The sequence below is a fragment of the Drosophila sulfurigaster genome, chromosome 2L, assembly GCF_023558435.1.
Source record: "Drosophila sulfurigaster albostrigata strain 15112-1811.04 chromosome 2L, ASM2355843v2, whole genome shotgun sequence".
Classification (NCBI taxonomy): domain Eukaryota; kingdom Metazoa; phylum Arthropoda; class Insecta; order Diptera; family Drosophilidae; genus Drosophila; species Drosophila sulfurigaster.
In genome coordinates, this window is record NC_084881.1 from 7,832,993 (window position 1) to 7,845,643 (window position 12,651).

At 34.2% G+C, this 12,651-nt stretch overlaps 2 protein-coding genes and 1 long non-coding RNA gene across 3 annotated transcripts; all 3 read right to left on the minus strand.

The window, feature by feature from the left end:
• Positions 1-784: 784 nt before the first annotated feature.
• Positions 785-8,539, minus strand: LOC133841931 (excitatory amino acid transporter 1). The gene is made up of 11 exons (XM_062274788.1): positions 7,598-8,539; positions 4,895-5,215; positions 4,730-4,825; positions 4,505-4,672; positions 4,393-4,435; positions 3,096-3,138; positions 2,857-3,040; positions 2,667-2,797; positions 2,173-2,602; positions 2,021-2,117; positions 785-1,960 (listed from the first exon to the last, which is right to left on the minus strand). The coding sequence occupies exons 2-11, from the start codon at positions 5,077-5,079 to the stop codon at positions 1,898-1,900; spliced, it is 1,440 nt and encodes a 479-aa protein (XP_062130772.1). The 5' UTR covers positions 5,080-5,215; positions 7,598-8,539; the 3' UTR covers positions 785-1,897.
• Positions 8,540-8,662: 123 nt separating this feature from the next.
• Positions 8,663-9,339, minus strand: LOC133841941 (uncharacterized). Its single transcript, XR_009894347.1, has 3 exons — positions 9,131-9,339; positions 8,743-9,039; positions 8,663-8,682 (listed from the first exon to the last, which is right to left on the minus strand). It is a non-coding gene; the product is annotated as an uncharacterized LOC133841941 (long non-coding RNA).
• A 783-nt stretch (positions 9,340-10,122) lies between these two features.
• Positions 10,123-11,481, minus strand: LOC133849836 (cyclin-dependent kinases regulatory subunit). The gene is made up of 2 exons (XM_062285899.1): positions 11,126-11,481; positions 10,123-11,057 (listed from the first exon to the last, which is right to left on the minus strand). Exons 1-2 carry the CDS (start codon positions 11,179-11,181, stop codon positions 10,886-10,888), a joined length of 228 nt encoding a protein of 75 aa, XP_062141883.1. The 5' UTR covers positions 11,182-11,481; the 3' UTR covers positions 10,123-10,885.
• Between the last annotated feature and the right edge of the window lie 1,170 nt (positions 11,482-12,651).

Genomic DNA, 12,651 nt, shown 5'->3' on the forward strand with positions numbered 1-12,651 from the left:
ATCATATTATCTATTAAATCTCTAAAGACATTTTATGCGATAAATAATGTTTCCACTAACTTTTAATCATTCATTTCTACATATGATCGCTAAATGCGAATTTACTAGAAGTAATGTCAATTTTTGATATTGGGATCGTTCAGTATTTATATATCAAACGGACAGTTTTCCATTAAATGTTTTCCACTAAGTGTATGTTACAGGCAGATAGAAGCACATCGAACCACTAAAAAATATATGTATATATTCTTAATTAGCATAAAGAGCCGAAACGATATAGCCATGACAGTCTGTCTGTCTGTCCTTCCGTCCGTATGAACATCTAGATCTCAGAGACTATACGAGATAAATATATAATTTTTTTTTGACAACACTTCTAATGTTTACACCCAGATCAAATTTGTTTCAAATTTTTTGCCAACTTTCTTTCCTATGAGTAAAAACGCCTATTTTCTATAGGTCTTAGGTGTTTTGGCTAACTATCTGGTATATTTTGTGCTCTGTGGTATATTTCAGATGTAGTACTACATCAATATACCAAATATACCAAACGCATATAGCATATTTTTAGTATTTTTGCGGTTTATTAATTTGGTATGTTTTAAAATTAATACCGCACTGCTTTGGCTTTACTCAAAATCGGTAACGGGTACACTTTCTTACTTATTCTTTTTTTTGTTGGATGAGTCAAGTGTAAATATTAAATTTATAACATCCTCCAGCTTTTTAAGAATTGGATAAGCTTAATTTCAATTTTATATAAGTACATGTACAGATTGCAAAATTTTATTTGTCAACATTTCGACTGCACACAACTATACAAACAGTTTCTGTATTTGATTTATTATTCTGCTTTACTTACAATTTGTATCTATAAACGCTGATGATTCATCTTAAATATGTTGAACAATATGTAATTTTAATTTTCAAAGTTTGTCTGCATTTTGTATTTGAAAAGGCTTTAAAGTCTAAGTCTTAGTTAACAAATATGTAATAAATATATTACTATTATTATTTTCTTCTATTTTACGTATAACCATTTCTGACATTTGTTTTGAGCTTCTCCAGCGCGTTATTATTGTCATTTAATATTCGTGTATTTTTTCCTTTTTTTTGGCTTGATATTTGCAAATTATTTCTTATTTTTCGTTGTTGTATTTATGCTGACACAATTATGAAATAATTTTTAATTATACTTAAACTATTAAGTATTTACAAAGTTCAACTTCAAACAAGAACTTTAAACGGTAATTAATTTCTGTGTAAAATTTGAGCAAACATTTGTGTTTTCTTTTTTGTTGTTTTAATATTGTTTAAATCTAATTGTTTTTAAATTGTTGTGTTTTGTTTTGTTGTCTTGGCTAATTTGTTTAATTATAATATTTTGCGAAGGTTTTGTATCTTTGTTAATGCAGAAACAATACGTATTCTTTTCCCTCAATCTTATATTCGTATTAATGGATATTTGTGTAACAATTCATTGTGTGTTTGGTTCGATTATTTTGTTTAATGGCTAAGTATGAAAATGTAACTGAAATTTGAACTCGATCAATTTAATTAATTGTAGTTATAACCAAAATTATTTACATCATGAATTACACTAATTAATTATTCATATTATTTCATGCGTTATCGAATGCCAATCAAAGACAAACGACTCAATAAATTCGTGTTAATGTGCCGACAGCTAACATAGACAGCTAACTGTTGCCAATTACTTCAAAGTGAAATTGCGTCTTGGCCGCTTTTAGCCACAAACCAAATGATGCGGAGAGGCAAACTAACGATGACGAGAGACCACAGGCTCTATCTCCATTTGTATCTCATCGTCATTGTCATTGTGCTCGTCCTGCATCACTCATCGTTTGCGATTATAGGCGCCAAGCATAGACTGCCTTCATTCTTTCATTTCGTGTCCATTGGCCCCAAGCTCGAGCAGCTCATGTGGCTCAGCATTCAACTTTAATACAAAAGACACATTAGAAAATCTAAAATACATAACCAAATTCTCTCCACTTACCCGATCGACACTTGCCAAATCGTTCTTCGAAAGATGATTGACCAAAATAGTACCCAAAGCATCGCACATTACATTGATTGTGGTACGGAATCGATCCCTGAGAGATGCAAAAGTTTAGCGAATATTTACGAGTTGTTATCATCAATAATTACAGCAGCCAATCAACGGCAATGATTAGGGACACGTCCTTTGGTTCCAAACCCACTGTATCCAACACCATGACCATGGTAACGAGACCTGCTTGTGGAATGCCCGCTGCGCCTATGGAAGCCGCCGTTGCTGTGATGCTCACTGCCACAATGGTGCCGAAGGAGTAGCTCATCTCACGATATTGGGCGATAAAGAGAGCTGCCACAGCCTCGTACAAGGCTGTGCCATCCATGTTGATCGTGGCACCAACCGGAATAACGAAACGCGTGACACGTGGATCGATGCCCATGTTGTCCAGGCATTTGATGGTCAATGGCATGGTGGCCGAGCTTGAGCCCGTGCCAAAGGCAGTGGCCAGCACCTGACTGAGTTTGGCTATGAACCGATATGGCATTCGACGTGTGCCCAAAAAGAATATAACCGCAATGGTGCCTGGGAGTGCAAAATAACAAAGACCCTTAGAAAAGTGAATACAAAATTCGACTGACTTTCTTACCAAAACCGTGCAGGAAGAGACCTATCATCACGGTTATGAAATACCATCCTAAAGATTGTATTGTTGCTGCTATGGACTCCATCTCAATAATCTTGGCTGCTATCAAAAAGCCCACGCCAAGTGGAGAAATCCTAGAGAAATCAATTTAGTCAAACACATTTCACAATATGAATATTTTCTATGTACTCACCAAATTACCCAAGATGTGATTGTCATCATTGCCTCACTGAGTGTGGTAAAGAAATCTTGCAGCAGCTGACCCTTCTCCCGCATCCGACCAATAGTTGTGCCCAAGATTACACTGAACATGACCAGACCAAGCACATTGGAGCCCTCTCGTTGTGCCGCCTTGAATTCCCAATTCTCCATTGGCTCTGTAAGGCGCGAATGGTAAAGTTGATCAAATACTTAAAAAAAGCAACTACTTACGTGCCGGGCTGATTGTGGTGTTCTCAAATATCTCCGTACGATGCTGCAAGTGTATTTAAAGTGTTTCAATATCGATATGTATAATCAAATAATAAAGAACAAATAACAGTATTCCGTTACCCATAGAGTATAAAGGTATTATAACTTTGTACCCACAGTAAATGTATATAACCCGCAGAAGGAGTCTTTTCTGACTCCATAAAATATATTTATATTCTCGATCATTATCGTATGAAACAAAAGAGCTTAGAGACTATAAGAGATAGAGCCATGATTGCTTTGAAAAAACTTGTTATTGTTATTGTTATTGTTATTGTTATTGCACGCAAATGTTTTCCATAACTACTTCTGCCCCCAGAAATCGACAAATATTAAATTACAAGCATAATTTCTAAGCTAGAGCTAATTCTTGGTACATACAACAATGAGTACAATTTTTAAGATTGGTTGCTATCAGATAAAAATTGAGAAATTATTTTGTATGGTAAAACACACATTCTGCAATCGAGTCTTAATTGATTTGGCTGACAATCTGGTATATGTATATTGTACTATATGGTATATTTTGAATGTAATTTAATATATGAAATATATTTTTTTTAAATTACACTTTGGCTTTTTGTGGAATGAGCTTTACTTGTTCATATGTGCATATAATATTAATTATATCTTTAAAAGCTTCAGGAATTTTTGAATAATCACTCACTCGGATGAACTGATCATTCTGAGAATTGTTGTCAACAATTGAAAATATTAATGTAATTTTGTTAAATTTACTTACATATCGCACATACAAATACATATATATATGTATGTGTCAACATACATACATTGGTGTGTATTCAGAATTGTACGAGTTGAATACATTGATTCAATTTGTTTCATACTCGCTTTTCGCGACAGTGTCTGTGGTGATAATTGATAATAATTTCAACGTGTACGTAAATTATATATGCATCTACACACAAGCACAAAAGTATGTATATATATTTGGATATATAGATGTATCTGTATGTAACATATGCGAGATCGCAGACAGACAGTCAGTCGGTCGGTCCCCTATAATTTTCAATTTCAATTGAAACGGAAAGAACTTTGCTTTGGAGTATCCTATCATGTCAGTTTTGATTATGTGCCGCGATGTGCTGAGCTTTAATCAAATTATGTAAGCTACAGAACAATTGAATAATTGGCTCAGTTGCAATGATGAATTGAGCGTATGCGTGGACATAAATTTCGCAAGAATAGCTGAGAATACATCTATATCTATAGATAGATGTGGGGGATATCAACATACCTGAAACATGGTCGATTGAATGATGTTGTCCGTGAACATGTTTCTAATTGTGTACAAAAACAAACATCACTTAATATCACATTATCATCATCATTCAAATAACTCAACCTACCTCACTAAATCCATTAAAGTATCGGGCGTCAACACCTTGGAGGCCTTGTCGATGGTCTCGGTGCGTGTTTCCACAATTTTGGCACCCTGGCCGGGTCGTATTGTTGTGACTAGACAAATACCTAATATAACTGCCGAAATTGTGGTAACGAAATAGTAAGTTATGGCCCTGAAAATAATGCAATTCGTTAATAGAATATAGTATGGCAAAGATCTGTGATCTTACCTTGTTGCAATCTTGCTGGACATACTCAAGTCTAGTCCACCTATGGCACTTGTTATGGAGGACACAAGCAGCGGGACTATGAGACATTTCAACATGCTGTGTAAAAGAATATAGAAGTTAAGAGTGATCTGTTTTACCCACTACTTTCAAAAGGTTTCCACTTACCGCAGAAATATTTCACCCGGAAATGATATATACATAATCTCACGCTTAGTCCACTCTCCGGTGCTGTTCTTGATTATAAAGCCCACAAGACCGCCCACAAAGACACCAATCACGGTGGCCATTGTGAGCACATTCTCCTGCATAAAACTTTTAAACTTGCTGGCATCCTGCTTGGGTCGCGTCATTCTGTCTGTCTCTGTGTGAATATTATCCTAGGCCCGTACGCACGGGCGGGGCGGTGTTGCCAAGGGGTGGGTAGTGGTTGACTATGTGGTGGGCAAGACTTCCCCAGGAATGTGGATCCCTTATTCGAGATTAATACTGTAATTAAATGTAGAAATTGAAATTAGATTTTCAAATTTAAGTTCAAATTGTAAAAATATATTTTTACTATCATTTATTTATAGAAAACATCAACGAAATTTAGCATCACCATAAATGTTTAACAAGAAATAAACAGAGATAGATGAGTAGGCACCTATTAGCTTAATAGATCTTTATTAAAATTTGAGTACCATTCAGAACACTTTATGTGTGTGTCAACACCTCTTTGGTGTAAATTGTATTATAACTGATGTATTTATACAATAGTATCACTTCAGCTCACTATTTATGGAGTGAGATTCGAAAAGGCAATTTGCTAAACATAAGTTAGTCACATTTTTCCACTATTCGAACTTGAATGTCGTTTAGCGTCAATTACGATTTGACACCCATTGCTGTCATTGTTTGTGTCGAAATGCACTTCCTTAGAAATGGGAATGTAGTTCAATTAATGTATCTTTGCTGATTGTAGCATTGAGCGTAATTGAAACACATTTTTTTGTTGCCATAGGCATGCCAAACAAATTAATTTGCATAGGCGTCCGATCACCGGACCACCTAATGAAAAGTAATGTGTTTTTTTCGCATACACAAATTGGACATTGGCTAATCATATCCTATTGTGCATATTGAATGCCTCTGATCAATGTCAAATGATAGGGATGATCCCAATTGTCGTTATAGAGGGTACTTAATTAAACATCTAGACAGCTATGGCAATGGTATTTAATATGTAAATTGATGAATATCAATGTTTTGTAACACTTGAATGAAATTTGAGTCAATGCATTCACAATTGAACTTAACTGCTCTTAAGTATCTTGAAATCAAGACTTTATCTGAATTAATGGGATCGTTTGAAAGTATATTAAATGGCTAACTATATTTATAATCGTTTTCTATAATGATAATGATCAATTACGCGTTGATTAAAAGGGTCATTCTATTCTGGTGTGTGACGGCATTTTAATTAATTCTTTCATCTCATTGAGAAAACAACCGAGTTTATCCGCCTCCGCCTAGTCGATGTTATTGTTGTTTTTGTTGTTGCAATGCAAATTAATTTGCTCACAGCATTCACTATGAGTTATTTGCATATAGAGTTGTGATTTAAGGCAAACTACAAGTTGCATAGTATATGTTCAATATATATATGTTAATGGCTTCCCGATCAACATTCAGAATACGTTATATAAGCCCGTGTCTAGCAATACAATTATCGTGTTCTACACAACTATTTGTCAGATATTGCAACGTAAATGTCCAGCGATCCATTAAAAAGAAATTTATTTAATAAAATAATAAATAAAATTTATTTAATGACTGTACTAATTCAATTAGAATCGTTATATTGCCATTTCATATATGCATTTTATAGCTGCTTAATCTAATGTGTCTCTGTCATAGGTCACTGCTGCGAGAGAAGGTTTGCAAGATTAAATGATGAGATACAATCTAATTACAAATTGGACTCTAATAATAAATAAATGCAGAGACTAAGACGAGGAAGCAGTGAATTGTAAATGTGCAAAATAATGAATTTTTGTGCATATAGTAGATACTAGAATACCAATGAGAAGAAATCGTATATTGACTATATAAAAGAGTAAGAGTATTGTCTATAATATTGCATTGTTGTGTTCCACCATTCCACGATGTATTATTAAATAATATTCGTGATGCAGACGAACTTGTCCTAGTCTATTTTTGCAATGCATGGCAACAAAAATAGTAAACCCTACTATAAATAAAACTGCATGTAAATAAGAAAATAAACAAAACAAACTGTGAGATGCTTGCAATATGCGATGCTGCCAACCCTTAAGAAGAGTAAAGAGCCTTGGCCCTACGATATGCAGGCAAATTGCTTATCAGCAGCAGCTATCAAAATTTGCTGCGCGCTCTCTCTTAATGCAGTAAGCGAAAATCGATTCATTAAGCAATTAGAGCAAATTCACAGGATGTAATTAACTATGGAATACCTCGTGCAAAGGAAAGGATATGCTCAAATGAATTATAAAAAAGATTTCAAACTATTTTTCAAATTGTTTTTTGTTTTTATATTAGCGTATCTTCTCCAGTGAAGTACATATCTCGAAGGATACTAAAGAGTTACAAGGAAACTTACCCAGTTTGATTATAAACTATATTAATGGCAACAAAATAATTCTAGAAATGTTTTATTAATTATTTGTTCAGATGACAAATTTGATGTTCAATATTGGTTATTCACTCATTTCACGACTACTTGAGAGTACTTTGTTATTGTCAATGAATTGTTATTCATTATTATTCATAGAGACATTTTCATGATACCAGTAATTGATTGTCTCTGCTAAACAGTTTTATAGCATTCAAGTCCCATTTTATTACACTTACAAATTAGTGCATGTAACGAACGGCAGCCTCAGTTAAATTTGCATATATTTAAACCCTTTGGTTCATTTATTTTGAAATCGACTCTTTCTCTTTTATGATGCACGATATATGACGCGTTTTAATGTGTCGTATAGTGTGTGGTGTGTTGTCGAGCACGCGACGATGGCACAACTGATCGGGCTCGTGCACAGATCACCGATGGCAGGCCCTCAGTTTCCACTGTTTCCACTGGCAAATGACACGAAAGAGAGAAAGAGTGCTGTGAGAACAGACGGCTCAACTTTGCTTGCCTGATTATCAAATAGTACTAAAAACTACATTAAAATCAAATTTGAAACGTAGCCAACGAGCGCGCAAAATGTTCGCGACTGCGAAGCCGACGTCGACCGCACAACGCCATCGGTGTTTATGTGTGCGTGTGTGTGGGCAAGTGTTGGATTATTTTCATTCATCAAATGTGTTTGCTTGATTTGTAGCTGCTGTTGTTGTTATTGTTTTTTCTCAGTCGCCGACACCGTCGCAGTCGCTGCTTTTCACGATACTTATCAATTGCATTCAGCGCTGTCGCACGTTAAGCATACGACGCGTTGATAGAGCCGACGTCAACGTCGACAGCTAAGTTGACGCTCTGCCGTCAACACAGTCAAATAATTAGCAGCCTTGTTCTCTGCTCAGGCAGCGTTTGCTTAGTTTCGCTTTCTATCGCCAGGGCAAATTGAAGAGAATTCGTTATTAAGCTCTTTCGCTTTTCCAACATTTCCGTACACCTTTCTCAAAAGTAGTTCAGTGTCGTCGTTTTCGCCCACTTCCTTACGCCTTCGTCTCATTAGGTTCGTCATTGTAAAAGTTGCTCTGATCAGCCAGATATTGTTTTTTTGTAAGTTCGAATGGACAACATGTTGCAATTAATAGAGGTTTAAGAATCTGAATGCAACTTGAGCCTTTATATATTATTTGGGTAATCCTATAAAAAAGTGGTTAGCAGTTGTTATTTCATCCTTAAATGCATTACAAATTTAAATTTCTGCTGGCAGCACTTATGGTTACATACATATATTAATGAAGTTTATATTGAGATAATGACTCTAAAGTAGTATTCGCATATTATCATATGTATAGTTAAATAATACTCTAATATTTCATACAATAAATTTGGAAGTTCTGCAAGATATTGCCTCAACTTAAACTTAATTTCGCTCTCTTAAGAGTCACATCCGAAGACCCAACGAAACATGTAATTAGGCATTTCCGGCTTTCCTCATACTATTGGACAATATATGTATAGTAATATAAATCAGCGCAGCTCTGCGCATCACAGCTGCTCTAGTGTCACAGCTGCCTTTGATCTGTTTCTATTCGATTTGCCTTGGGGGGCCAGTTCTGACATTTTGGTGTTCAGCTGACCGTTTGGTTGGCGACACCAACGACGGCATCAACGCACGCTGGTGGGAAAACAAAAACAAAATCGTATCAGGGTTTTGTCGCTATTTTATAACTATGGATAAGTGGCAGGGCCTAACTGCAAGTAAATACCCGTTGTTGACAGCGTTTTGTCATAGTCTCTTCCCTTGGGTGGTGAATTCATAACTAGCAGTTACCCTTGCATCAAGCCATAGCATTGCCATCTCTTTTCTTCATCCATGAACAGTGGCATGTAAAAGTTGTTTGACAAATTATGAATTAAAATAGTTTCCGGTTATGTTCTTTGAGTTTCTAAAAATGTTTTAGACTGCTCTATTAACTTAAGTGCAACTTGTACTTGTACTTAAAAATAATAGTTTTTATTCTACATTTCATGAATAATAATGTAAACACCATTTCAAATATTTATACAAATATATATATCATATGGTAATCACCAAATTATTTTGGGATAAGTAAATTAAGTAAATGACAGCAAAGAAATTAAAAAAAAAAAAAAAACTATTATTGTATTATTACTAGCTGGCATGTTTTAAAAGCTGATGCAATACTTATGGATACGACTGTGAATACAAGTGCGAGTATGTACGAATATAAATAAAGCATTTCTACCGGAACTGTCGATCTTCATTTTTGAAATTGGAAAATATAACTATATAGACACACATTCCATCTATCACACAAAACAAATGCATAGCTGAAGCGCTTGCCTTCATACCCTTGATCAAATAAATATATATAAGAAATAGTGTGGTTATGTTCTGACTTGAGTCGTATCAATTTATAAATGTATGAACTACGGAAAAAGAAACTTAAGCAAATATTTGATAAGATTTAATACAAAACAAAGAAATTAAATTTACTTGTGTTTCACCTAAACAATGTATTTGATTTCCATTCCATAATAACTATAAATATCAGCAGAATATACGCTTCATATTAGGCATTATAAAATAAGCATAACCGTTTAATTGAATATTTTCATATTGTTTCTTTCCAGTATTTTCGTTCAATTTTTACAGAAATTCGTGTTTATTAGTAGAAACCGATCTGGAAGTAGAGAATTGATAATGAGAGAAACCTTGACAATAAAACTAGTTGAGTTTGAATATTGAAAAACTTCAAGCAATCTATGCTGAATTTTTCCACATGTATTATTAGTATTTTAACTTTATATTATGTTTAAAAACATGCATTATGTATTGATAATAAATTTTCAAGATCACAAATCATATTTTCTATAACATTAATTGAAAATGTGCTGGCAATTTTCATATCGCGATGTGAGTTTGTAGTTAACATACTAAAACAATATTTGAACTTAAACTATGGCGGCATTTCAATATTGAATATATCATATGTACTAAATGGTATGCAAAACGAATGTAATTTAAAAAGATTTCTAAAATCCAAATGGCCACTAGTAAGTTGATTCATTTAATACTATGGCAACTCTTTTTTTCACATTCTTCTCCTTTAACAGCTTGTATTTCAATTTATTAATATATAAATCAGCTTCATTAATCCATAGAAGCAATAGTTGCTGTTGGTGGTTGTTTTATACAAAAACAAGTGTTTTGAAAAATAATATTTGAATGGAAGCAACTGTATGAGAAAGATGTACATGAATATGTGTGTGAGTGTAGTGTGTGGTGTGTGTTTGGGAATTTCGCATCAACGCCGCCGCAACAGTTGTGCAGCTACCACCACTAGTGCGTAGTAGCAGCAGCAGCAGCAGCTGCCCCGCAAGTCAGCTGTCTCTGATCGCTTCTATGTGTGAGTGTATGCATGTTGAATTATGTGTATGTATAAGTGTGCAAGTGTGAATATGTGAAAGTATTTGAGAGTTAACAGTTGTTCGATCTCCTACTCCTCCGTTTTCGGACGTCGAAATAGCAAAATATGGGGCTCCGGCTTGTGAATCATATAGTGTATCCATCCACGCGATTGCTGTACACCAATTGATCTCCACTCTGTTTCCGTCATCAGATGTGTCTTTGGCACCAGCTTGACCAGCTCTTTAGGTAAGACCACATGTCTACAACAGAGAGAGCATATAAAATGATCTCAATTATTGCAATTTGGGTTAAAATTCGCATTACTTACCTATACTCGAATTTCTCATCATAGTATTTATCGGAATAATAAATGTCTTTGCTCATTTTGTAATGTTAAATTCACTATCTGCGGTGATATAAATCCAAGGATGCGATAGAATGCTTCGCTAATTTATATATGTTTGGCGTCGGCGTCCTTTTTTGCACGTTTATTTTGCGATCCGCTTTTTACGATTTTCAAAGAGAGTTGCGCACACGATCAAAAGAATTCGGTGTTTCCTTCTTCAGTCACTACGATTTTCACTATTATTTGATTTTACGCAATTATTTATACTTCGAAATTTAAGTTATTTTAAAATACAAAAAAAGTGACGCGGCTAATGAGCTTGTTCTACTAGAGATGAAATTATCGATGAATCGATAGTCTTAAAAATCGTAAATATCGATATGTTTTATTAATCCGAAGCATTAATGCACTTTGAAGCAAAATAAATAATTTACTTGCAATAACTAATTTCCTTATAATAAATTAATTTTTATGCATATCAATATATTTAAAAATTCATACTTGTTCAAATTTATAGTGAGCTGTATTCTTTAACATATGTCTCATGGTGTGACCAGAGGTCATTTATCAAATAATCTTTTTAACGCAGAGAAAATATACCAACATATTCCCGAAAATATTACCTGGTTACACTTAAAAACGTTCAATTTTAAATATTTTATGGTAAAACCATATAACTAACCATAACACTTCTTCAAGCAGAAACGAATCATACGCAACAACATTATTGCGATCCAAAAGAACAACCGAGCGCTGCGACTAGAACCCTAGAGTCTCATTTCGAAACTCGAAGTATGAACGCAGCGCGCAGCGTACGTCACCAGTGTTGCCAGATCTTGGTGGACAATTAAAGCAGAGAAGGCCAAAAGAAAATAGCCGAAAATAGCTAGATTTCTATAAAAATATTAATTTTAAATAGCCGTTAGCTTTTAAAAAAATATTATTTTATTTTTTTAAATCAATTGCCCAGTATTTCTTCTTTAAGCAAATTGCTTAAAATTTTACCAACCTCATCGGAACTTAAGTACTTTCGAATTGTGCCAATCTCGGTAAGATACTTTTTTGGGAAGTCATACTCAAAGCAGCATTTTTTCAGCGCGATGTAAGTTGGTCAAATCTTTTTTAATGCAGTGCTTAATTTGGGAATCTTCCAACCAAGCATCGTACAAACAAACGCACCAAAAATCAGTTCAGTTGAATGAAATGATGGTATTGAGAAAACGATGTTGAGAAAACTCTCAAATACAACAAAGGGTAAATAGTATTTTTGCATTAAAAATACACAGATCCGTCTTGCTGGGCGGTAGACGTGGTATGTTTGAATTGATAGCTATACAACATGTGTCTATTGCCAATATACGAATTGTTAGAGCATAAAATTTTTTAGGGACTTATAATAATTGTATAACATAATGTTCAAATAGTGCCTAGAATTATTACTATATTTTTTATATTAATTGTAAAGCATAAAAGGGTTTTTTTTTTTTTTGATTGAAATGTTAATATTA

What these genes read in the sequence shown, in the direction of transcription:
- LOC133841931 (XM_062274788.1), bottom strand. Translation starts at nt 5,079, where the DNA reads ATGACGCGACCCAAGCAGGATGCCAGCAAGTTTAAAAGTTTTATGCAG. An exon ending in ATTGCCGTTGATTGGCTGCT is followed by an intron (nt 2,118 to 2,172) that starts GTAATTATTGAT and finishes TGCATCTCTCAG; the next exon opens with GGATCGATTCCGTACCACAA. An exon ending in ATTTGGCAAGTGTCGATCGG is followed by an intron (nt 1,961 to 2,020) that starts GTAAGTGGAGAG and finishes TTTGTATTAAAG; the next exon opens with TTGAATGCTGAGCCACATGA.
- LOC133849836 (XM_062285899.1), bottom strand. Translation starts at nt 11,181, where the DNA reads ATGAGCAAAGACATTTATTATTCCGATAAATACTATGATGAGAAATTC. An exon ending in GATGAGAAATTCGAGTATAG is followed by an intron (nt 11,058 to 11,125) that starts GTAAGTAATGCG and finishes TCTCTGTTGTAG; the next exon opens with ACATGTGGTCTTACCTAAAG.